At 49.8% G+C, this 23,868-nt stretch overlaps 1 protein-coding gene and 1 long non-coding RNA gene across 10 annotated transcripts in view; one reads left to right on the top strand and one right to left on the bottom strand.

Annotated features, from left to right (window-relative positions):
* LOC139054517 (uncharacterized) overlaps positions 1-23,868 on the bottom strand; it is a 149,943-nt gene that overhangs the window by 17,552 nt on the left and 108,523 nt on the right. Inside the window, exon 2 of one of the 2 annotated variants that reach the window (XR_011511300.1) lies at positions 2,038-2,344. The exons of the other annotated variant lie outside the window; for it this stretch is intronic. This is a non-coding gene — a long non-coding RNA (uncharacterized lncRNA). The remainder of the gene's footprint in view (positions 1-2,037; positions 2,345-23,868) is intronic. 2 annotated transcript variants of the gene reach the window in all.
* The window catches only part of LOC135904029 (AT-rich interactive domain-containing protein 3C-like), a 247,089-nt gene that overhangs the window by 141,219 nt on the left and 82,002 nt on the right, over positions 1-23,868 (top strand). For all 8 annotated transcript variants that reach the window (XM_065434597.2, XM_065434606.2, XM_065434615.2 and 5 more), the window contains one exon: positions 15,972-16,044. In XM_065434597.2, coding sequence (XP_065290669.1) covers positions 15,972-16,044 — 73 coding nt within the window. The remainder of the gene's footprint in view (positions 1-15,971; positions 16,045-23,868) is intronic.

Here is a 23,868-nt window from a genome sequence, read left to right as displayed (position 1 = left end):
GATGTCTCTCGGTTGAAGGTCTGTGTTTGCTCTATGTTCGCACTGGTCTGCTGTTCTGCTGGCGGCAAAGCGAACATTGTGAGCTTTTGCTAACCTCGTGCCTGAGAAAGAGAAACGAAAGGAGGGAAACATAAGCAGCTTAAGCATTCGTTTACATGAACTCGACTGGAGCGGATTGAGTCAGAAGTCAAGCTGACCCAGCTATTGCACCCGACCTTTGCAGGCGGGTTGACCGAACGAGCCTCGACGCTCGCTCGGCCCGATCCGCTAACGTTTGCATGAACCCGACGGCCGGTTTCCAGCCTGACAAACCCGACTCTATTTTGCGGGTTCAAGTGAAAACGTAGCTATAAACGGATCCGCCTTGCTTCACTTCACTGGGATAAGGGAAAAGAACGGAAAAGAACGGAGAGACAGTGCATACGAGGAACGTGAAGAGACAGAAAGAAAGCTTTATTTGCCACTGCAGGGTAGGAAGTTAGGGCAGGTAGGCCTAGTGTGGCTCCCAGGTGAGGGCGACGTCTTTGACCCACGAGACGAGTGCGAGTTGCGTTTTCTTGTCTGCTCTTGTCAGCAGCTGGTTCCAACCCTCCTCGGAGAGAGCTGGCAGTAATGATTGTGGGGGAGGGTTACCCTCGCATCCCCAGAGAATGTGTGCCCGAGTGGCGAACGTTCCTCGCGAGGTCGCGATCACGCGAGGAACGTGAACACCGCGCTATCTTCAAACAGCCCGTCCTTTTCTTCCCGTCGTTTGTGGTCTAGTCAGGTCGAATAAGCGTGGTATACAAAACGGTTGCCTTCGCGCACTGCACGAAACGGGCAGATACGGTGAATGTACATGGCTCTTTGTTTTCTTCATCAAACACTCATGAACATGGTGGCGGAGCCATGCCACTCATTACTACGAAATTTTCAGGTGTTGGAACTTGAGTGTTCAGGACTTGCGTTGAACTTTCGATATACACGTAGCGATAGTTCCGTGTACTTATTTTCATGTTGGCTGATTTAACCCTATTGCGATTCAGCGGGACTTTTGTTGTGGAAACGAGCCCCATACCTCTTGTAGAGGAGCCCGCTCTCATTCTGGTATTACGCTAACCTAAATATCCTCAGGGGAGGCTATGTTCAACTACCAGGTCTATACCAATCATATAACGAACAACGCATGCGCAAACGCATTGCTGAAGGGCCTGCATTGCACATGGCAGCGTGCGCTTAGTTGATGTCAATTTTTGTTCCGAGCCGCAGGTGGAAAAGCGTCAAATTAATTTTGTTAAATAAACGAGAGCGAAGTCAGCGAGGTGGGAATGTCGGGAGAATGGAATTATGTGTAGATTACCAACGTGCATGGGGGACAACTGAATTTAGGCCGGAGCTTTGTTCTTGCACATAAGATGTTGTGCAGCACGTGGTCGCGACCACTAAGATCTCATTTAAGTTCACGTTTTCTGAACTCAGGGTTTGAATTCTACCCTCTGAAACATTCAGATTAAATAGTCACGTTAAAGACAGGATGACGCGCTCATCCCGTTATAGCTTCTGTGACACACCGCCAATCACCTGGATGTATTGAAGTAGTGTACTTCCTACTTTGTCCCGAACTATGTGCAGCGATATATATGTGTGGGACAAGTGGTTCCAGCAAGAATCGAGACACGTCGTGGTTTCTGTTTAATCTATAGCGCAGCCGAAAACGAGCTTCTGTCGCACGCAAATTGCGAGCAAGAGACCCAACGAACTTGTCTGGTGGCCCCGTTATCAATGGCGGCCAAGAGGCATCGCACCACTGTCACTGCGTCTGTGGTTCAAGTCGGACTGTTTAGCTTTAACGAGTCTTAAATATGTATCTACTCCCGGATATCGGTGTCGTTTGCGGTGAAACAATTCAAGATGGCGCGCGTTTTTTTCTCCCTCCTCCCCCCCCCCCCGGCCCTTGTTATTTTTAATGTTTAATGTGTATTGCGCTCAGTTACGTTTCCCACGTGCGCGTACAGTAGTGTCGCGAGCTTCGACCGCTCGTGACCGTAGCGTGTATACCTGCTCGGCCTTGCGAGGGCGCTGTCGTCGTGGTGGCTGTCGAGCTGGCCGTGACGTGTGGCTGATGGATCGCCGCGAAGCAGCTTCCGCCCGCGAGGTCTCCGCTTCCTGTTCCTCTTTTCTTCCTTTTTTTTTCCCCTGCCCGCTGGGAACGCACGGGTTCCTCCGCCGGCAGCTCGCTTCCTCCCGACGAACATGGCGGTAGTCGGACTTGCATGAAGCTAGAACTGTGACTGCAAGAACTGTGACTGCTCGCTTCTTGGCCTCGCACCGCATGCAGCTTGCTAAAAGAGATATATATTTAACTCTGTAATAAAGAAAGAAAGAAAGAAAGAAAGAGAAAGGCCTTCGAAAATGTATGCCAGTACGAGGAACTCGCACATCAAAGGCAGCGAAGCTCCACAAAGGCGTTATCGCATCGTTTGGAAGTCGTAGTTGTCCGGTGTGCCACCGCCAGAAAGTGATCCGAGGTTTCGCAAACGCTCCACTGTGTACCCCAAAATTTATTTGATATTTCCGAGCTGTTTTTAAGCAGTTCACTACATCCGAGCTTAGCACTTCTTTACTCTTTTATATCAGAGTCATTTCCCGGTAACCTGCGCCGGCTCTACGGAAGCCGGCGCCCGACTTTGCGTTCCGCTGTCCGAATAAAACTGTGTATAGCACGCTGTTTGTGGCGGTGCATCACCGACTCCCTCGTCACATGACGGCTGCTTTAGGTATCCGACGCAATCTGCGCTACCGGCGGCTCTTTGGTTGAGATTTAACAATGGTCGCCCCGGTGCACGAAAACCGTTGGGGGACAGCTTCGCTATGAAAGCTTGACGTCACAATAATGTGTACCGTCTGCTCCACAGGAATGATACCAAAACGCTAAGATTAGTAAGAATAAGTACGAAGCATGCGGGAGCCCAACCCTGCGTACACGCGCGTGCAGTCCAGTCCACTCAGGCAGCGTAGTTAATTTACATAAACACATGCAGGTATATATGTTCTCCTCCGACACAAACACTGGATAGCATGCACATAGATTCAGACATGCGCATTTTTAAGCATTGTCCACTCGCGATCAACTTTCTGTGGCAAGCCAGGCAACCGAAGCGCGCGTATGAAGTTAGTGCTTAAATTAAACTCGTCGCGAAAGTGAAATCTGTTTTTTTTTTTTATAGAAATTTTTGTTAAGCGACCTACAGACTATACTGATGAAAATATAACTTTGTTCAAAAAGACTTAACAGATACCGTGTGATTCCCTCTTTCGAAAGTAAGGCTTTCAATAAATTGCTATACTTTAGGATAATTTGTTTGAGAAAATATACATCGTAGCGTTGCTTATGCTGGTTTTATATATTCTCTACCGCTAACATGTACCCATGCACACTTAATGTTGAGCCTGGTTCGCTTGCTGCTAAAGTGAGCTGTCGCCAATAGAAGAGCTCACGGTCTTCACAAGAAAATTATACACCAGAAAATTATATAAGTGAGTGCAATTTTTTCAGAACCCAGCGGCTAGTCGCAAAGATGTCGAGATTGAGTTCGCCTTCGCTAGAGTTGCTTTTTTTTTTTTACTTACCGACACTGAACTTCATTTGAACTGATTCAAGAGTATAATGTGTCGATCTTACCCGTTCATCTTCATATACAACCATTCCGTTGCAATTTATAGTTTAAGAGAAGTAACGAGCGCGTTATTCCAAGACCTATATCGTAGCTTATCTGAAGTACATAGGAAGGAAAACAAACGGCGATATCGCTGTTCGTTTTTCCTGTAGGGTTTTCTTTCACAGAGGACCGTTCGGCTTGACTTTAGCTGGTGTGGTGTCCCGCGCTGCGCGTGGAAACAGTAATCGGCAGCATTGAATAGACTCGTGAGTCGCTATCTAAAGCGATCACAGCGAAGGGAATGCGTGGAGGGAAGGCAAAGTGCGTTCTCCAGGGGCTTGTTGTGGCGCACGTGTATCAGCATCCCCCTTCGAAGCCGTTGTTTATTGATGCACTTCAAAGTAGGCTTATTTTCGTATCGGCCTCTCACTGGCAACGAGGACGGCTGTCACTGTTACCGTCGAGAAGTGCGTGTATGCGTTTGTGGTTTCTTTAGCGACTGGGTGTCACATACACACGTCCATTGCGCGTCGCCTATACTGCGTAACGAGATTTTGTTATTGACCCAACGCTGCCCGCTGCTGCGGGAAGCGCTCCACCGCGTAATGAGCATCGGGCTGTATTAATCCGTCGCACGTTATCCTGTCCCCAACATCCCGCGTTAACTGATGAAAACGGAGAGCTGTGAGGTCAGCAATCGCGCTGCTTTTGTGGACTGTCGCTGGTCCCACATGATGTCGAAGTAAAGTGCTCACATCCTCAGTGGACGTTTGCTTCCCTTTCATCGCACGTTTGAGACATTTGGACCGGATTAACCGTGCAACATAGTTGGCAGTCGTAAACTTGCGCTGCTGCGATGCAGTATGAGCGAAATCCTGCTGACAGCGGCGAAATTATTTCTGTTTGTGAAAATATGCACCAAAGAGGAGACGAAGGCAAGTACGCGAATTACATGTATACCGCAAATCATTTTTTTTTGTTTTGTTGGAGGGGGGGGGGGGTTGTTGTTCGTCGCACCACACTGCGCGAACGAGCATATCTTCGCAGGGAATCTTTTTCACTTATCGAGCCGGTTTCTAAAGTCTAGCTACTGACCGAGGGCGACGACCAAGGGCGCACTCGGAAGTCTTGAGCCGGCACTCGCCGAACCAGTTCTGGGCCGCAAGCCAGGCGCTCATCGGGCAAACAAGCCGATGATCGCCACGAGCCGAGAGCGCACTAACGAGGGAGGACGGGGAGTGCAGCATCTCCTGCCCAAGGATACCGATACAGCGGGCCCCTATATTTATACGCAAGCTCCATAAGTGAGAGGGAAAGACTGCACTATGAAAAAAATAACAATAATTATAAAGAACGGAAAATGGCTTCCAACACTCGCTGCGAAATTGTGCGCTTCCAGAGGCTCCTGCGCGTGTAACCACGGCATCCACCCCGGTACGCGTGTGTAATACGGGTGGCCTGGCCGCTTACCTCTGTCGTCCCATCCTTCTCTCTCCCTCTCCCCCCGCCACCACCATTTTCTTTTTTTGTAATAACCTTCCGGTAGCTCCTTCTGCCTTTTTCTTACTCATTTTGCAGCTAGCATGCTTTTATTTGTTTGTCGACATACATCGACCCCCACCTCCATTTTTTTTTTCTCGCTGCCTTTTATTTTTTTAAGGAACAGTTACTATAAATTTGGCTCTTCTTGTGTTCGTGTGTGCCTCCGTATACAGCGTTCAGGGCTCAACTTAGCCGGAGGCCTGCGAGGGTTGCAGGGGCGCCCTGTATAAGAAGAGCACGGTGTTGAAGGAGAAAAAGGGTAGATGGGAGAGAGCGCGTGCGGAGGAGGGAGCGCACGTCAAACGGTATTTTATTGAGGCTCAAAACCCTGACGGAAGGCAGAGCGTAGGTTGAGAGGACGCCTGCGAAAGAGTGACAGAGAAAGAAAATGAGCAGGTGAAGAAAGCCAGGAGAAGGAAAAAGAAAACCACACTCGGCAGCAGTGTGCGGGGATAAGAAGATCGGGGTAACGACAGACAAGACGGCTAGGATGAGTATACCTCCACGCTACTAAAATAGCCGGACGTCGTCGACAGGGACTTGATAGAGTTTCCTCCCATGCCGGAGAAAATAACGAAAAAAAGAAAGAAAACGCTAGAAAGAGAAGTAAATTAGGCGCTTTACTCTCCCTTGTCTATCTTAGTCCTGCTTCGGTACTTTGTTGCTCAATTTATACTCCGTGCCTTGCCGTTATCCGTACTTCTAGCGGTTACGTACTTATCAAGCATGCAGTTGCGAAATGGACGCGGCAGATGTGGGATGTTTCATAAGCCTTGTACTAAGGAGACTACGTAGAGGCCCCCTTGTGTCTGTACGTTGAACCTACCATCTGTGAACAAATTTGCTGGCGGTTGCGTTTCAGAATGTATTCATTACATTCGCGCTCCTCGCGCTAAGTGGAATCTAAAAACAAACTGAAGGTCGGCAGCTCTCAGGCAGGCTTGTTGCCTGAACTGGAGTATTAGTTGGTTTTTCGTATAGCCGTAATGAGCTCCTTTAGCATACTGGGTTACGTTTTATTATTGCATTCTTTCGTTTGCGCGCGCCTATACGTGCTCTTGCTTTCGTACACAATTCGGCTGGCTTGGGGGTCGTCTGGCCGTTGCAAGTGACGGTAGGCGCTGGGCACCTTTGAGACTTGTTCACTTGCAGTTATTCGCCATGTGCTCTTCTCCCTACGTCCCGACTACGTAACTCTGGTTAACCATATTGCAGATAGGTTCACGTTGCCAACTAACCTGTTTAATTGAGTTACAATAGTGCGACGTTCCTTCAGTTCTTTGCAACCCATTCTTTTCCTCTTACGTAAGCGCATAAGGGGGCGAGACGATGCGGAATGTCAGCTGTTGCTGCCCTCTGCACCACTTCGTTGTCACTGCAGCATGTGGGACGCGCGCGTGCTGCGAAAGCCTAAAAGCGAGACGTAGGGCGTCGCGGGCGCATTGGGCGCCATCTTTCTCTTTTTCTCCGCGAAATCTCGCCGATTTCGCAGCCTTGGCCAATCCTCCTCAGTGAGTAGGCGTCATAGATCCACAAAGTGTGGAGGCGGGGAATGCTCCGATATGCAAAAGCCTTAAATGTTCGTAGGCCTAGCTCGCGTCCGCATTATTTCACCGTGGTAGCGTCGCTCCTCGCGCTTATAAGTAGGCGTCGATCAAGGGCACCGTGCGAGGTTTCCGGCTTGCGTCTACCGATAGACAAAGAAATAGCGCTTTGTATGAACATTAAAGTTCGCTCATGCGCGACAGCAAGCACCGACTAAGTAAGGGATGCATCGCCTAGCAACAACTATCACTGAGCAAGCCCCGAGCATCAACCCGGTGAGTTATTCTTTCTCCAGCGCCGTCGGTGTGCGGACGCGTCGCGTTTCCAAACGTGGGTGGCACACTTGCGATCGGTCGCGTTCTGCCCACGATTCGCGGTGAATCGCGGTCGCGCGCGCGTCGGTAGGGATCCAAAGGCGGCCAGTGTGCGAAAACGAAGCGGCCGCGCGTGCCACTGTGCCGGAGTCCTTTATTTCGAGGGCGTTAGATGCCTTCGTCTCCGATGGCATACTGTGATACAAGCGTGTCAAAACTGACGTCATCGGTGTCACACACCTAATAAACCCGGAATGCAAACAAGGTTTTCTGAAGAGCAGTGGCTCAGCAAATTGTGTCGACCGTCGTTGCTTTCACCCAGTATCCGGCACACCGTTCGACTTCATATTCGCTACGGGTGTGTCCTAGGTCTGTTCACATTGACGATGGACAGAAGTCCGCCGGCGACCTATAGGACTGATGTTAGCGCCCTCGCGCCTTCGTTCGCACTTATTGAGCGTCTTCGTAGTCAAACAGGACAAAAAGGAAATACGAAACACTACCAGGGGCGTTTCTACCTTTGTCTCGGTTACGTCAAGTATACTTTAAAAATATTTTAGCCAGACATCTGGAGTCTGCGTCTGATATCGCGCAACATACTTGCATCTCGAAACACATTTATTTTTGCCGGTATTCTCAGGCTTCCGCCTGAGAATATGTAGATTAGATATGTAGAATATGTACATGTAGAATGAGATTAATGTAGAAGTGCCCTGAAATGTGCCGCGGTAATGTCAGCTCTGGCGGTGCACCTCTACTGAAAGTAAAGTTTAATGTAATATAAGCGTCCGCGTAAGGCAGCATAGTACTCTGATGCGCCGCTATTGGTTCATCAGCTTTGCTACTGCAGTAGCAAAGCTGATAACATGGAGTAACTAGCGACTTGCATTCTGCTCAAAGCTACAGCGCCCTGTCTACTACGTCGCTACAGGAGCAGGTTTATCTGTTGGCTGCACAGAGCTGCACATTGGTCCGGGTGTCAGCTGCGTCGTATTCTAATCTGCAAGCAGCGGAAATTGAAACAAAAAAGAATGGGCGAAATAATGCGACTGAGAGGAGACGCATTGCCTACGACTTTACACGATTGAAGCAACCTCAGGCAAGGATTGTGATTGATCTTGCAACCCTTCCTGACAATTGCACCGGGTATAGGTTGCGGCAGCTGTCGGATAATCTCGCCGCAGTGCAGATATCTGCGCAGACAATATTTTTGAACAATCTCTTCGAGGGCTATTAGATGCAGCTCGCATGGGGATTGATTGTGAACGGACATGGCGTAAGAAGTCTTGAACAGTTAGACACATTTCCTGGACGTTACGACAACCTCGCCCCTTATTATGCTATACTAACTGGACTGCGCACATGTCTGTGAATTCAATGATACTGTATTCCCGGCAATGGGGTGAGACGCTCGTGCCAGATGTTACGTCACGTAGAAGTGAAAGCATCCCCGGAAATATCCGCCCTACAAATGTAGCCCTTGTCCCTCTGACTAAGAAATCACTCCTTTCCAATGCAGCCGTCCGAGGCGCACCTGCACGCCTCAATGAGTGTGTATGAATCCGTGTGCGCTCTGCTCCGTCGACTGAGAGCAAGCAGCTGCCGACCGGCGTCATGTCGGCCGCTCCTATTAAAGAGAGCGTTCTCGGCGGCGCCCTCTTCTTGCACACCGCCGAACTCTCCCTTCGCGTTTTCGCCCTGTACGCCGGGTCCTCGTTTACGGCTCGGCGCGCACCCCCACGCGCGCTGTGCTATCGAGCGCGATCGTGTTCGCGCGGAGGATGAGAAGTTGCGGACGCGATTGCGTCGCGATATCCGCCTGCTGAAGCGCGCGAGGTGTTGAACGTGCCGCGACCTCGGGGTATTGCTTCTTCTTCTTCTTCGTCCCTTCCGCCTCTGTTCACCGTCAGGCACGCGCTCGCCCTCATGGCAATTCGTGGCGTGATGGCCACATTTTTATTATGCTGGAACTAAGTAAACTGCTAGCCCACGTGTCCTTTTTTTTTCTTTTCTGGTTCCTCGGCATGTAGAAGCGGCGGTGGCATTGTGAAAAAAGAAGAAAAAAAAAAAGCCGGTAGCGCAGGTTCTTTGAGACGCTTCATATTCGCCACGTCACTGCGGCCACGACTGACGTTACGTACGGAGGAAGAGATGTCGGTCATCATTCGGGCTGCCCTGCCCCTTGGGGCGTTCGAGAAGGCTACTGGTTTACCGACAGATACATATTACGACAAATAGGGCGAAGCCATCATGGGCTGCAGTTTTCTCTGGCGCTCTTAGTCAGTTCAATGATGCTGCTGGCTAAGCACATGTCTGTCCGCAAAGCAGAGAGCGACTGTGTGCATTTTCCCCAGGCAGAATTTAGGCGATCATAACTTCGAGGCGAGTCTTCGAGAAGGTTATTTTTCCGCAAGTTCCACCGAATCAGGTAATCTTGCCGAGGACCATGAGGGTATTCGCTAGGCATGATGTTTCTATTTCGACTGCACGCAAGTCCGTCACAAGGCCAATTATTCCGTACAAATTCTTCGTCCTGGTCCGTGTATTCGGTGTTGGCCAGATTCGTTGCCAGCAATACGGAGCGCGTGTTTCGTGAGGCTCGTGCAGGGCCGTATATCAAAGGAGCGATGATTGCAAGCATGTGGCGCGCATACGCGAGCGGCGCGCACGCGCACCGGCCCGCCGGCGCTTTGACGTCACCAGAAACCGCGGGGGGGGGGGGGGGGGGAGAGGAGGCTGCACTCTGTTAGCATCTCTCTTTCAAGAGCCTGGTGTACGCGCGTCACGCGTCGCATGCCGTTATTCCGGCACGTTTACTGCCTGATGGAAAAGAACTCCCCCTCGGAACCCCACTTCGTGGCTAAACCAGACACGGAGGCCGATTCCTGAGCGCTGCTCATTCGGGGCTCTCGTCTTGCGCTCGCAAGAGTTCCCATCTACGTGGCTGCGCGACGACGCCGTCCGCGGTGGCGGCGTTATCCAAAATTAACCCGCTATAAATCACGCCGAGTTGGCGAGACACATCCCCACGCCGAACGTCAGTGTACTTAAAGGACCCGAGGAGGTGTGATTCGCGGATTTATTTTTAAAGCTCCTCGCGTGACAGATCTCGACGAGCGCGAATGTCTCTTCGGAAGAGCGCCCCCCTTTCCTCCTGTTTTGCCACCTCGCTTCTTCGCTCTGCTCCTTCCAACCATGTCTCTCTTTCTCCCCCCCCCCCCACCCCCCTCTCTCTGAGCGGCTCGCTTCTTAGCTGCCGCCGCGTGTATTCGTCGCTCTCGAGTGAAACTGGCCGAAACACCCCCCTCGGCGGTTTTGTTTCTCTTTTGTCTCCGCAGATGTCTTCTCGCGTCGGTGTGACTCCATCGTTCCCTTCTTCTCAGCCATTTTTCTAGTTCCCTTCCTCTCTTCGACACCGCTGAGCACGCATGCCGCTAGGCCTCAGATGCCCCAGCTCGTTTATTATTATTTTTTCCCCGTGGCTTGTAAGGCTGCTTTGATGAACCCTTGTGTGTCTTTCGTCGTTGCGTGGCTGCTGTGCATCTCGCGCGCCCCCCCCCCCTCCCCCCTTCCCCACCCTTTCTCGTGTCGCCTCTCGACGGTTGCCGCGGTCGTTTTGGAGGGGAAGGAGAGGCTGCAGCTTTGATCCGGGGACCAAGTACCCACCAGCGGTGCGTGCTATCTTTGTCGACCTGAACTCTCGGATGTTGCGTCGCGCGTTGCTTCGTCGTTCGAATGTTCGTGCTTGCCCCATTTCTCGTGTCATGTCACTCTTTGCAAACCCGCATAGCGAAGTAGTATCGACAATTGTGGACTTCGCAGTGCCTGGAGTTTTTCTCGATGTCGTCCATTTCTGAGGCATACTGTAAAAAATAGTGCCGGTTTGAAATCCGGGTCGTATGCTGTATGTGTAGTAACAACGAAAGTGAGCAGTTGCACGTACCATGCGCGAATTTGTTGATGCTTGCCACAGAGGCCTGGGCAAGCTTGTGACGCCGGAGTTGACAATACACAGCGTGCGGCTCAAGTATACAGTCTGACGTGTCCAGTGTGCCTGCAATGTGCATGCAGCAATATGTCTAAAATTTTCTGCAGACATTTCGGTGTTGATGCTTATACGGGACCCAGCGCTGAGGTCACATATTGCTTGTAGTACACATGTGTGTAAAATACACACATGAAAACAACCTGGCTTCCAAGCATTTGTGGGCATTTACGCAGTTAAGTGATGACCTCAGCGTAAAATAAGCTTCCCATCAACGACAGACCTCTCTTTCCTGCTACAAAGCGAATACCCCATGACCAGCTCTAGCTGTCCCATGTCTGTCCCCTGCACTTACTCGCACACATTCATTCTCCTTCCTATGTTTTTCTTCCCTTACCCACTCTAACTCGAGCATGCTACGCGGCATGCCTAGCATGTTCCTCGAGATGGGAAGGGTAAAAAATGATACGCACAATTCACGACACAGACAAACAACATGCAGAAAACACCACAACATGCAAAGCAATGAAAGTATCTCGTGAAGACCACTGTCTTCTAGAAAGGTTCGTTGGCGGGACGCACGAGGCGGCGCCATATATTTCCTGGACCAAGTACGTGTCATAGATGACGCACGTTCAGAGCAGATGAAGTGGGCTGTGCCATATCCCGGGCGTTCCACGCATGTCGCAGTAGCGACCCCATCTGCTTTACTTCAAGTACGAGGTATTTTGCATTGGAGACATTTAGTCGAGTGGAACATGGGCATGTCTGCCTTGCAACCATTTTTCTAGTTCCCTTCGTCTCTTCGACACCGCTGAGCACGCATGCCGCTAGGCCTCAGATGCACTGAAGGCAAATAATAACTCGCGCTTAAGTGACAGATCAGTGCTCTAGAATCTATAAGGCGTCAATATAATCACGAACAGAGCCTTAGTAATTGAGAAATTGAGGTAAATGTAGGACACGATTAGAGAGACCCGTGGGACATTCATCGTCATCGGGAAGTACTTCCCGATGACGAAGGCACTCATTTAAATTCTGTCACTAATACTGAACCACTCGTTATAGAAACATCACTATATTGCATTATAAGGCGAAGTAAAATGCTACTTGTCTAATTCTGTTTCATTTTTAGAAAGAACAACCTATTGATATTACCCTTGACAACGATACGGGCGGTCGAAAGGTTTCGTTCTCAACTCTGCCCCGCCGCGCGCGCTTTCGCGTTTCAGTAGTTTCGTTATCGCCTAGTGCTGCGGTGGTATTGCCGGTTCACGAAACTCGCAGGAACTCCAAGTAGCAGACAATTCCACTTCCATGCAATGTCGCGGGATCCCCGAACGGTTCCCGCCACTTGACCAGAAGACAGCTACAGCAGCGAATCCACCACTCTGTCTTGGGTCGGTTTCTCCATGGCCGCGCGTTTGCGTTTTCTGCAAAAACCGTACCGCCGTCTGTCGGGCGCCGTTTTACTCACCGACGGCAGCAAACGGCGGTGATGGCGTATGCAACGTCACCTCTCCCCGGTTCTGTGGCGGGAGATTTGAATTGCGGTAAAGGTATTCGGACCCTGAAGGGCCCCTCACCAGGCTCCATAGCAAATTTTGGTTATACGCTGGAAGTTGTCACGTGTCCTCTAGTTGTGCCGCATTAAGTTTTCAAATCGGCTCGTTAACAGCCGAAATGAAAATATTTCAGTGCCGCGAACCGGTGATTTCAGCAGGTGGGCTCCGCTGCCAGGCGAGACACTCTCTCCACTTGCCCCTTCTAGCCTCCGGAAGCAAAATTCTCTCCCTGCGTTCTCCCATACCGGACCTCGGTGATCGCGTGACGCATACGTCAGAGGCCCCTCCTTGATTTTTTTTTTCTCCTCGCTTTTTACAGTGTGCACTTCCGCTGACGGTGTCGCGCGCGAGCTGTTGTGATTGTCTCGTTTCGCGCAGCGCACAATCTTGCGCGATGTGCACGAGAACACCTGACTCGCAGTGCTACACGAATACTGAGGCAGACACAAGCGGATCACAGAGCATGATCCCGCGCTGGAAAACGGTAGAAAACGACTGAGTGTCGATGTCTGTGCGCGCGCGACTGCACGACGAGGGAAAAAGCAGACAAAACAGAAGTACATCTCTCTTGCTGCGGTGCGAAGTAAAAAAAAAAAAGAAACATGCAGACATTCAGTTTGCGTGTTTAATTATTTCTCTGAGCTTTAATTCGTCTATTCAAGCAACATATTGCACAAATAACAGATGTTGCCTTGAATAATTCTCGAATACACGGGTCACCACGAGCGACGTCACAGTGCAAACACGTGTACGTAGGCGCACTAGCACGTATACGTCATCCACCGGCCTGGATCGCGACGGCCGCGAGGAAAAGCGAAAACGGTGTTCGGTTTGAAATTTCAGATCTTTCCACGGCGCGTTTGCAGACACGATCGTTATCGCGCATTGTATGCTCTGCGCTTGTCAGCTCAACATGGCCAGACCTGGTGAGGGGCCCTTCAAGATGCAATTTTCGCGTAAAGTAAGTCTTGGCACAAAACAAGCGTTGCGAGGTTTCTGGAATGTGATTTAAGCAGTCCACGTCAATTCAACATTTGCTTTTAGTGTCCCTTTAACGGCACCGGGCATCCACTGGAGGTTGTTCGCGCCACGGCATTAGTCGCTGAAGATGGAGTGGACAATCTTTTTGATCGAAATCTGCTGTGGTTCGAAAGGTAGATTGCACCGTGCTGTTCAGATGAAACAGCACGGTGCAATTCTTACATTATTTGTGCGTTTTCGCTCAGAACGTTCTTTCTGTTCTAAATTTCATGTGCACGTACACATATGTATATCTTACAGTGAACCTTCTTGATTGCATGTTGTACCAAGATAATGGTGTTCATCCCTCTAGTGGTGTCGTAACGAGGGTGACAAAAAGTGACAAATTGGGCAACTCCCACAGCATTGTCTTGGTGCCCTTCAATCTCATGAAAGCATCACCAAAAATCACCACTAAAGCAAATGACAGACTTCCATCCCTTGAGCTAACGCGTCCTTGGCCCATGGACTGCCTATGCATCTCGCGCAACGAAGGTACTTCTGAGTTTTGAGTTTGATTTAGTATCAATGAGACATTTTAGTCCAGTGTTGCGTGTTGTGGTTTGTGTACACTACGTACCTGTGTTGTGAACTGTGCGTCATCATCATCATCATCATCATCATCAGTAGCAGCAGCAGCCTATTTTATGTCCACTGCAGGACGAAGGCGTCTCCCTCCGATCTCCATTTACCCCTGTCCTGCGCCAACCGATGCCAACTAGCACCCGCGAATTTCCTAATTTCATCGCTCCGTGTTCAAATTAGGAAATTCGCGGGCGCTGCGGCCCGCTGCGCTCTGATCACGCACACCGAGGGTTCTCAATAAAGTTATCCATCCATCCATCCATCGCCCCGCCTGGTCTTCTGCCGTCCTCGACTGCGCTTCCCTTCTCTTGGCACCCATTCTGTAACCCTAATATCTAACCTTTGCATTACATGACATGCCCAGCTCCATTTTTTTTCTCTTAATGTCAATTAGAATATCAGCTACACCCGTTTGCTCTCTGATCCAAACCGCTCTCTTTCTGTCTCTTAAGGTTATGCCTAGCATTCTTCGTTCATCGCTCTGTGCGCGGTCCTTAAATTGCTCTCAAGCTTCTTTGTCAGTCTCCAAGTTTATGCCCCATATGTCAGCACCGGTAAAATGCACTGATTATACACGTTCCTTTTCAATGATAATGGTAAGCTTCCAATCAGGAGCCGACAATGTCTGCCGTATGAGTTCCAACCTATTTTTATTCTGTGAATTTCCTCCTCATGATCAGGGTACCCTGTGATTAATTGACCTAGGTAAACGTACTCCTTCACAGACTCTAGAGGCTGACTGGCGATCCTGAACTCTTGTTCCCTTGCCCAGCCATTGATCATTATCTTCATCTTCTGCATATTAATCTGCAACCTCACTCTTGCACTCTCTCTGTTAAGGTCATCAATTATTTCTTATAGTTCGTCTCCAGTGTTGCTGAACAGGACATCATTATTTCATTTTTCGTCATGCCCATCTGGTGTACATCCTGCAGGCAAACCTGTCCGGGATTCATTAGCGAACCCCCCCCCCTCTCTCTCTCTCTCTTTCTCTCTCTCTCTCTCGAGAAACGTCATGACTATCGGGGAGAACGATGGTAAAATTTACCCTTCTTGAATTCCGCTCGCAAAACGTGGTTCTTGAACGTCAGCGTGACGTCATCGTGCATTTCAGATATCCTTGACGTGTTTGGACGTTTTTCGTGCTTAAAAAAGATTATTAAAGTGTGTCCACATATGTGGTTTCCTTGGAACGGGAAATGTCATTAAGCACTCAACCCATCAGACATGGTAAAAATCTATGACGTTAGGAGGAGCATGTGCGCGAACTACAGTGTGACATCGCCGCCCATCTTCGGCTGTCGCGGATCTTTCTCTTTCTTTCTTTCCTTTTTACTTTATTTTATTTTGTGCTCAATGTGGTTTATTAGGCCTCCACTAACGGTAAGACTGACCTTATTGGCATTCCAGATTTGTAAGTTTACGATCAAGCAGTCGATGTGTCATATTGAACGGAGCAAATACAGGCGCCTGTACTTTCTTGCCAGTGGCGGCGCAGTTTCGATTAATAATTATATAGATGTGCTATTCGAGCTTTTAAAGCGTGGTTTGCTTGCGACACAACGGTCGAATGTATAATCGGCAATTATTGCTTTAGAAGTGAATACGACAATTCAACTTTGCCTTCGACATTGCTTCGTGACTGCGAATATCGTAATCGCTGGGGCTTAGAATTTGTGGTCCTTTCCGTTCAAATCGTGTCGCCATGCTACGGGCGACGAGTTTTTGCTGTTTGCGTGTGGAAAAAAATAATGGCTTCGTATATGTTTCTTTGCAGCTGTACGAGCTAAGCGATGACCCCAAAAGGAAAGAGTTCCTGGATGACCTCTTCGGCTTTATGCAGAAACGAGGTAATTTTCTTAGTGGCTGTCTTGTGAAACACCAGCTGATCTGTTATGCGTTTTCATTGAACCTTTACGTAAAGTACGTGTCAAGCTCGTGAATGTACCGTAAGGAACCGAACCGTTAACCTTATTTAACGGTGGATCCAGTGTATTGAGTTTTCCGAGTGTCTTGATACGTTGCTGCCAATAACGTAGTTCCAGGTTAGCACCCTGTTCGACGGTGCGTCTTCAAACTGACTCGGTTGCTGCCCAGTCCTTAACCGTCAAAGAAGAATTTAACGGTTTCGTTTAGGTTGTAGTGGCGCTCGTTGAAGCCGGCGTGGTCGCCAGTTTAATCAATTGAGAAGTTCGTATTCGTGAACGCGGCGCTTTGTCGCTGACGTCACTAGATTTCATTTAGATCGTTGGAGGTCAGGTAACGGAGAAGTACAGTCACCTGGCCCCGTGGACACACCTGGTACTTGAACCTGGCTCCCTATTCAGCCACGAATCGGCATCGTGCGCCCTTTCGCTGTCTGTGAGGCAGCACAGAGCTAACTGGGACTGTTCCAGGCGTCGCGCTTTTCATCCATGACGCCGTTGAAAGCGTGTGCAATCGACAACAGCGCTGACGGCGGGGTCTGCATTAGGATTAGCCGCCTGGCGACCGGCCAGCAAAACGCGGCCCGCCGACTCTCTCCCTTTCAATAGGCTCTGCCAGGGCGTTCTCCAATAAAGACCTCAAGTGAAAGGGGCGCGCTGCCAGTGGCGACAAAATAAATTTGTGCGTGTCCCTTCCGAAAGGGACCCGAGCGTTCCTTGGAGGAAAGGTGCAGCCACGCCGCGAAAGCCAAAGCCGCCCGACTCGCGTAGGTTTGGAAAGAACGCGTTCCCGTATACGGCCGAGCAGTATAGATTCCAGCGAAGGAGTATTGCAAATATATACGCGCGTCGGGGCACACCCATCGCTTTCTTGTATTCCTCGTGTTTATCGCGCGGAAGAGATTACTTTAATCTTCTTCTGACAGGCGTTATGGCCGCGCGTGCTCGGAGCTCTTGGCCAGCGGCCAGGAGGTGGCGACTTGGAAGGCGAAGAAATAATAACACGCGGGATTCGCGCGCGGAGATGTGAAAATGCGCCGTGTCTCCGAGTCGCACGCCCCCTCGCCGCCGAGAAATGGAATGGGCGTTGGCTGCCAAATGGACAATTGTGTCGCGCGCGTTATACGCCGAGGTGAGCTGACGATGAGCGACCGCTTCCAATCGCTCCCTCTTCGGGGTACAGCTAGCGATCTGCGATGCGATTGCGTGATCGCTGGAGCCTCTCGGTCGCTTACACTACGTCAGTAGCACGGTAATTACTACGCTCGATGCTCGTTGATTCTGCGAAATGATAATCCATGAAAGCTCGCGCCCTCTGCTGTTGCAGTGGAAAACAATGTCATGTGAATTCGCCAGAATGGTATACTGAACAAACAGACATACTTCATTTTACTCACGGCATCCAGGGAAAGTGAGATATTTGCCGTGTTTGGATGATGAAGAGTGAGGAGAAAGAATTTAATATTATAAGGGGATGATGTGCCTCGGCCATTCTGTTGATTTGTTTTCCATTACACGTTCCGGCTTTTACCTGGCACGTCCCCTGACATGTGCGTTGCGCAAGGATCTTGGCGCAGGTGCGCTTGAAAGCTGCATATGTCACTGCTTTATGGAGGAAGTTTGGCCTTGTCAAATGGGCAGGCAAATGTTACTCATTATCTCTTCGTCGTCTTTATTGTGCTTCCCGTTTAGAACATGCTTTATGTAGTGGTTCAAGGAATACCGTCTGTGGGCACGTAAGGTAAGGTGAGGAGGACCTAATTCTATATCTTCGACTTTCTAACTTGTTCCCGAAACATCGACGTAAGTTGTGTGCAGAGTCAACGAGTAATGTTGGCTGCGCCAATTTTTGAGCATGGATATAAGCAAAACCTCGTTAACACGTACCCGCATAATAAATAATTCCGGTTTAAATGTGGTCGCGATGAATCCCCCGCTTTGTCGCAATTTAACCTAATGTTCTGGCCCACCGCTTGAGCCGTAGTCGCTCACCGCTTAAGCCGTAGTCGCTTACCGCATGCCAAACGGTTACTGCGTAGTATTTACTTCGTTTTTCGCCGCGTAAATGTGTGGTGAAATGTCGAGCGTGCGGACCACAGATAGTGAAATTGCGGCACACGGACCGGCAAAGGTCCGTGTGCCATAGCACATGGTAGCCATAGTAGCCACATGGTAGCCATAGGTAACCATGGTAGCCAAACGTGGTAGCCATAGCGTGTTTGCTGCTCCCGTGGCTTCTGGCGCTTCCACGTCGTTCACGACGATGACAACGACCACGACCTGGAAGTGTATGGTGGTCCTTCCGTATCCGATGCGGCGCGTGCGTTGACCGCCATGAGGGCGTTCGCAGAGAAGTGGGGCCTGATGGAGAAACTGGCTCACGGTCTTGCTGAGGATGCCTCCGTCGCTGCAAGGCCGCTGTGGCGGCAAGTGAAAATCATATTTATATATTTTCCTTTTTCTTTCTTGTTTGCTGCCTGCTCGCAAATAAAACTTGTTTGCGTGTGTGTTTGAGTGATAATTAAGACGTTTCTTTCTTTTTTCTTGGCCGGTTAGTTTATAGCCGCTCATCTGTCATTGTCGGTTAATTATTACATCGTTTTGTGCATGCCTGCTCCCGCCAACTACGCATTGACGAGGTTTTACTGTTAGTTTCCCGTTGCGCCGTTGTCTTTAGTGTAGTTCATAACCATCAGTTATATTAGGCCCCATATGTTGGCTATGGTTCAGCTAGCTGTATCTATAGGTCTTGTTTTTCACACTGATCATCCAGCACTTATTGTTTATGGAATCCTCCTTTCTTTGTATTTCTACGCTATTTTATGCGTTTATCCATTTTTATGCGGCATTAAGATGAGCCGTATTATTGGAACAGTCCTTGCCTAAAATTTCGAAGTCACTTCCCGAGCGACAGGACTTGTCCTGCATGGCGCAGCCTCCTCTGTTGAACTTATTTATCGAAATTCGAAGAAATGTAGAGTAACAGTGCTTCTTACTGGCTACGTTCACATGAACCCTATATAGCTGGGCTGAAATTGGGTCGTTTAGATCATGTAAACGGAAAGTACCTTCTTGAGCTTCCGAGGCGCTCCACAAGAGCTCCGCGACGGTGCTCGACGACAGGTTGCCTCACTAGCAGAGTGACTCCGAAACAACTGGCAAAAGCTTTGCGGGCACACTTTGTCTGCACGTGCAAAGATTAAAGCTGATGCCCAAAACCCGCTGCCTTAGCGCTAAGCTTCTCCTGAATGTGCGATGGTGATATTTAACAACTGGTACTCGCTGGTTTGAATTTTCGGTACTCGTTGTCCTTTCTTCCGAGTGAAGCTGTTCACTTGCTATCTTGCTGCACCTCGTTTTCTCGCAGTGCTTGCGCAGTAATTTAGGTTTTATTATATTATTAGATTGCGTCTTCAGTATCGCAGGGCGGAGTCATAGGCGACACTGTAAGACGAAGTTATACTTCTCTTGCTCAGTGGCATTTGCGTCAAACTTCTCCTAGCAATAGGCTGAGTGCGAAATGCGCACCGCATTTGGTTCAGTGTACGTATTTTACGACTGTCGGCTACGCCTGTCCCCGCCCAAGCGGAAGGCTTAACGAGAATCGTGCCAACTATGCCGAAGCGTTGTTGGCCGCTTCTGCGAATAATTTCGTGAATGGTGACACCTGATTGTGTCTCTCCAAGTCCCGTGACTAGCGGGGCTTTGTGTGCGCTCTATTCTTACGCTTAGCGCTGTTCTCTTATGCCAGATAACGCGTATGGAATCCGTCTCGGCCCAACAAACGCGCTAATCCGAATCTCCGTTGAAGTGGAACCTCCGCCGCCGCCGACTGTCGAGCGCTCCCGCATTTGCGTTCCATCGTCGGCAAACAATTAACCTATAACCGACAGGCGTGAAGCGCATTTTAATCAGCCAAAGCGTGCGCGTGTAAGGAAGCAGTCACGCGCCCTCTTTTCCTCGCGTCTTTATTACGCCGCCCTGAGCATTCTCTGCAGCGCAACCCGGCCCCTTCCTTGTCGTACGTACTTCTGCTCCCGTGTGAGAGCAGGGACCGCGGCAGCCGCCACCTAGCGCCGTCGCCACCAGCTTTGCGGCTCGGTACGGAACAATAAGCGTGCAACGCGGAAGCGAGCAGACTCTCCGTTCCCTTTTGTGCGCCCGTGACGCCGAAGAAGTTTCAATTCGTTTCGTCGCTAGACGCTTCGATGATATGCAATCGCGTTTCGCTGTCTCGACTCCTCCCCCAACGGCCGCCACCACCTCCGTCCACCTGTGGAAATACCGCGAATTAAGATGCGCGCAGATTGGCGAGGTCTCGGCGACGGCCGGCGACGCACTTAGCATTGAAAACGAGATGGCGACGCTTGGCCGAGAAGGCCATTTGCGAGACGCCGTCTGTCCGACCTGTCGTGCTTACTGGCTGTCGACGACAGAAGCGGAAGCCACGTTAGGCTTAACTCGGCCGCTACCCGTCATAGTTTTACCGCTTCGGAGGTTTGTTTTGCCCTCGGCCTTTGGTGGCAATTTTTCAGTCTTTAACGCATCAATAAGCGACTCACGAGCAGCGCTTGTTTTTCGCTTTGTAGGCGTTTATATCGTCGCAGATGACCACCAGAACAGTAGCACTGCCCCTAACTGTGCAGCGCGCTTTTAATTGTACACCGTGTTGCAAATAATTCATTCGTTTGCAGCCCTTGCGGAAACCCTCGCATCTGTTTTGCGAGGCACCGGGGCGTTAATCTTACTGCCGCTGTGACGCGTCAAGCATTTGAAAAGGAAAAAAAAACAAATCCCCGCGCAGTCGGACGCGGAATTGACTGTGGAGTCGCCAACATCGTCCATAAGTGCTGAGTGGAGGGAGAAAAAGAACTCTTCGTGTGATCTCGAGTGCCGATAACAAAGCGGGAATGATTGCAGGCGAGCTATACTCTTTTTATACATATAATAGGGGAGCCGAAGATAAGACACGAGATATGCAGTCTGCTTCTGCGTCTGTGTGCGCTTTCCTTTCCTATCGGTCGCCGGGGGGCTCTGATGAACCCGGAGGACAAAACAAAGGTTCTCGCTCCGCAGTGTCGCGTGAAGAAAGGACAGAGAAAAAAAGAAGGAAAAGAAACTCCCAGTTCATGGACTCTCGCGCTATTGTGCTCGCGTGGACATACATGCTGCCGCGCCATAGTTTACCACCTCCTCGCACCTGTGACGATCTTGGCTTCTGGACTCTTTCTTCTCGGCTTCAGCGCTTCCTCGATAATATTTAGCGGCGGACCGGCTTTGTTGCGCGCAGCGAGGGGGGCGAAGCGCAATTGTTGCCCAAATATGCGCTGCCGATCGTTAAAGATGATTGTGGTTATTTTTAATCCACGCCGCGTCTTTCGCTGCTAGCCGTCCGCACATCGCTGCTCGAAAGCGAGCCGGCTTAGAAAGAGCATACCTATATGCCGAGCAAAATGCGACTTTCGTGAGGGCACAGTTGTCTGAACAATTTATAGCTGGCTCGCGCGGCGTCTCCGAAGCGGCTCATTAAACAGCCTCAGTTACGGCTGCCTAAGGGACTCCTCTATATAGTGTGTGTGTGTGTGTGTGTGTGTGTGTGTGTGTGTGTGTGTGTGTGTGTACAGCGCACCCGGGCAGGGATGGTGCTCATGCCGATCGCCGCGACTTTGCGTTCGTGTTTACAGACGGACAGAACTCTTAGAGTCGTGTGTTTCGTACCCTACGGATGTAACCGGGCCCTGTGCGAAACTGTCGTGTAATACTGGACAAGTCAGAGCGCGTGTTGCGGGATTATCAATTCATCTAGCGGACAGCGTGAAGCGACATTGCAACGATGAACACGCTAGCAGATATTAGCGATATTAGCGATTAGCAGATACTAACAGCGTGAAATAAGGTCAGGACTAAGCTATATATATGTATATACACACAAGTTGACATTAGTTCTACTATCCGTCACCTTGTGGGAGACAACGGTTGACTTCGAATACATGTCTAACAGTGGACGAACATGACAAACTTTGTGTGTATGTCGTTGGCTTGGTGGCGCTTAGAAGCATGCAAAAACAAATGCGTTGTATGCAGCAGCCACCAAATGCAGAAGGCTCAACTTACGGGGAGGTTTAATTTTCAGCACTTTCTCAAATATGCAAGCTGCGAAGTCGGCCCCGCGAACAGTTTGTCGCATGCCGCTGCTCATGCTTTTGAGTTGGTTATCCCGTTTTTTTTATTCTGTTTAATAATTTATTGATCTTTAGCGGGGTGGGGGAGGCGGGATTAGTAACAGTGCAGACATTACCCATGGGAAACATTGTGGTATAAAGGTTATAAACAGGGATGAGGTCCCCCAGAAAAGCTGGCCAACGTTGCGACAGGAGGACCTATCTTCGCCAAAGATAGTTCTTTTGACGAAGATAGGCCCTCCTATCAAAATGTTGGCCAGCCTTTCCGAGGCACATTATCCCTGCTTATAACCTTTATACCACAGTGTGCTGCTCCATTTGTCAGACCCATTCTTGATTTTGGATTTCCTTGAAAAACATGGCAATTCTTTGTGTATCCTCGCCTTGACGATTCTCTATATTAGCGTCAGCAAATTAATGTTACCTGAACCGCTGTGCTCGCATAAATGCGACACTGCTGTCATAAATGAGAGTACGCAGAAGCTATTAGAATTGCTTAGCATATGGCTCAGGAAAGGTGCAGCGAACGTCTTTGTAGCTCTGTCAATGATGGCGACCACACCGTAATATAATTTGCACCCTGAAAAGTGAATAAGAGTGTAAATCGTTCTATAACACACGCCATTCAACTGTTTTTGGGTGTAAGGGTGCGAGTTGTAGACCGGGTTATATCATTATTCAAGTTTATGGGCGTAAATGTAACGGTGTGAGTTATAGACTGATTTACACCCATATTCATTTTTAAGGGCCTAATTTTTTTACCGTAGATGTCGGTCGTCTTTCCGCAGTCCTTTAGAGATAGCCAAGCAACTGCCAGTGAGAGAGAGAGAAAAAATGAGGGATATGAAAGGAATGGAGGTGAACCAGACGCACTCTCACTTTGCTAATCTGCACGAGGGTGTTCGGTGGAAAGATAGAAAGAAGGGAGAGAAAATGACAGCACTAGCTGCGCGCACACACTTGACGGTGAACCGAGTTTGTAAACGGTCGAAGAGGCTTTTTAAGTGCAAATGTAATGCATAATGTTACTATAGTTCAAAAAATCCGGATGTATTAATCGGCTCTTTGGATGAAATGTTGCGACCGTTATGTTCGTCCTGTGGTCACCCACGGTCATAGTAGTCATCCGGACCTGCCGCTTCACGAGATTTCGTGGGCGCAGTTTATTTCGAAACTTAAGGTATAGGGCCGGAAACGCGCAGCATTCAGCTAGCAAATGAAAAGCCACTTGAAGTACATAACCATAGAAGGCGTACGGCGCGTGTCTCGTGCACCTGGCGGTTTCACGGATGCGAGAGTCTGCGCGCATGGAGCAAAAATCTGTACATCTGGGAGAGGAGGAGGGAGCCAATGAGACGGGAAGGTCGACCGTGTAGCGTCATGCGCACGTGTGCTCGTGACGTCGATCGCCAAAGAAACTTCCCTGGAGGACCTCCCGCGCTTTTCTTTTACGAGGCGCGCTGACGTGCAAACGGTTCCCAATATTTTCCTTTCTCGAACGATTCACTGCCGAGGACGAACGTGGAAAAATGCTTAAAGTCGTTTTTCATGAGAAGCGTCGACACAA

This window comes from Dermacentor albipictus, chromosome 1 (assembly GCF_038994185.2).
Source record: "Dermacentor albipictus isolate Rhodes 1998 colony chromosome 1, USDA_Dalb.pri_finalv2, whole genome shotgun sequence".
Taxonomy (NCBI): Eukaryota; Metazoa; Arthropoda; class Arachnida; order Ixodida; family Ixodidae; genus Dermacentor; species Dermacentor albipictus.
The sequence above is the reverse complement of the archived record's forward strand: the minus strand, read 5'-3'. Positions and strand labels throughout refer to the sequence as shown.